This window comes from Ursus americanus, chromosome 18 (assembly GCF_024610735.1).
Source record: "Ursus americanus isolate L20-20 chromosome 18, mUrsAme1.1.p, whole genome shotgun sequence".
Classification (NCBI taxonomy): domain Eukaryota; kingdom Metazoa; phylum Chordata; class Mammalia; order Carnivora; family Ursidae; genus Ursus; species Ursus americanus.
In genome coordinates, this window is record NC_142144.1 from 11,913,355 (window position 1) to 11,915,430 (window position 2,076).

At 51.8% G+C, this 2,076-nt stretch overlaps 1 protein-coding gene across 1 annotated transcript; it reads right to left on the reverse strand.

The window, feature by feature from the left end:
* Positions 1–230: 230 nt before the first annotated feature.
* Positions 231–1,187, reverse strand: OR5C1 (olfactory receptor family 5 subfamily C member 1). Its single transcript, XM_045791175.2, has one exon. It carries the CDS (start codon positions 1,185–1,187, stop codon positions 231–233), a length of 957 nt encoding a protein of 318 aa, XP_045647131.1.
* Positions 1,188–2,076: the final 889 nt, after the last annotated feature.

Here is a 2,076-nt window from a genome sequence, read left to right on the forward strand (position 1 = left end):
GCAGCTCACCAGCCACATTAACCTGACCTTGGTTCTGGCTCTAGGTCTTGTCCTAGATTAACCCCCTTGGGAGATTCTTGCCCCCCTTCTGCAAGCTTCACCCCTTTCTAGTCCCTTTAGCAATGGCGAGAGACACCCAAGCAGAGGTTCATCTATCTTTACCCACAGTGACAGGGGCCAGAAAGCATCCTCTTATCTTGTCATAGTTCTCACCAAGCTCCTTGGACCTCTTACTGGTGCTCTGGACCAGGGCAGCAGAATCGGCTCCAAGACCTCCTGACTGCCTCCTTGACTTCCTTGTTGCGGAGGCTGTAGATGAGTGGGTTGAGAGCTGGGATGACAAGAGTGTAGAACAGAGATGCCATCTTGTCAGTGTCCAGGGCGTAGCTGGAGCTGGGACGCAGGTACATGAAAATGAGTGTCCCATACAGCATGGCTACAGCCGTGAGGTGAGAGCCGCAGGTAGAGGCTGCTCGCTGACGGCCCTCCGCCGAGCGCATGCGAACCACAGCCCCAACAATGAAACCATATGACACGGCAATGACCAACACAGTGGCTGTCTGGATGAAGCCACAGACAGCGAAGAGGAGGAGCTCGTTGAGACTGGTGTCGTTGCAGGAGATGGCCAGCAGCGGAGGGATGTCACAGAAGAAGCTGTTGACCTCCCGGGAGCGGCAGAAGTTCAGGCGGAAGGTGAAGGTCGTGTGGATAAAGGCACTCACTGCCCCGCCCAGGCCTGATGCTCCCAGCAAGGCCAGGCATACACGCTGTGACATGGCTGTCGTGTAGAGAAGAGGGTTTCCAATGGCCACGTAGCGGTCATAGGCCATGGCTGCCAACAGGCAGCACTCGGCATCAGCCAGCCCTGCGAACACAAACATCTGGAGCGCACAGGCTGTGTAAGGGATGGTGGCGCGGGGCAGCAGCAAGTCCACTAGCATCTTGGGGCCAATGGCTGAGGAATAGCAGGCATCCAGCAGGGAGAGGTTGGCCAGGAAGAAGTACATAGGCATTTGGAGCCGGGCATCCACACGGATCAGCAGCACCATGCCCACATTTCCCAGCAGGCTCACCAGGTAGACTGGCAGGAAAATCAGGAAGAGGGTCACGCGTAGGTCCCAGCGATCCGTGATGCCCAGGAGGATGAATTCAGCAGGGGTAACCCAGGTGAAGTTCTCTGTAGTCATCCTGCTGGACAGAGACTAAGGAGAGGTAAAGCAAGAGGGATGTAAGAGATAGGTTATGCTCATCATGGAGGACGGAGGAGAAAGCACTGGGAGGCAGGCAGACTCAGGCTTCCATCCTACTCATGTAACAAGATTGCTATGTGTCATTGGAGAAGTCACATAACTTCTCCAAACCTTCCTTTCTAACTCTGATGAGTCACTGCAACATAACCTTACTGAGGGCAGAAATCTTGTCTGTCTTATTCTGTTTTGTATCCACAGTACTGAGAACATTGCCTAGCACATACTAGGTGCTCAACAAATGTTTGTTAAATGAACGAATGATGGGTAGGGTGATAGTTAGCATCTGGCCAAGGATGGAACACTCTGTGACTCCAGACGCATTCTGCTTCCCAGTTTCCTAAGGAGGGAAAGAGACAATGAAATGGAAGAAAGAGTCTCCTGACCCAAAGGGTAACTAGCAATGGGTCTTGAGGTTCTGGGAGGACACATTTCCTTTGGAGTAAGACCTGGGTGAAGAGAGTGCAGAAGTGGTCTAGTATCTTAGGGAGACAACAAGGAGTGGACAGAACAGAAGGTTTGAATGTATTCCAGGGCCAGACTCTCCACCTCTCCGAGCCTCAATTTTCTCATCTGTGTAATGGGAAACAAGGGTGCAAGGATTAAATGAGATAATGCATGTGAAGGACCTCTCTTCCACAGGGCCTGGTACACAGTAGGCATTTTCATGAAGGATCAACGAACTGAACTGAGCTAATGCCTTGCTTCACTACTGGAAGGAAGCATCTTTCAGGCAATCAAAAGTAGTGTAGTTTCCAGAAAGTGTAACATCGTTTCACACTCTTGTGCCTTTGCACTTGCTCCTTCTGCCTGGAATCCATTTCCTCTT

Excerpts from the sequence above, each read along its gene's own strand:
- OR5C1 (XM_045791175.2), bottom strand. The coding sequence starts at position 1,187 with ATGACTACAGAGAACTTCACCTGGGTTACCCCTGCTGAATTCATCCTC.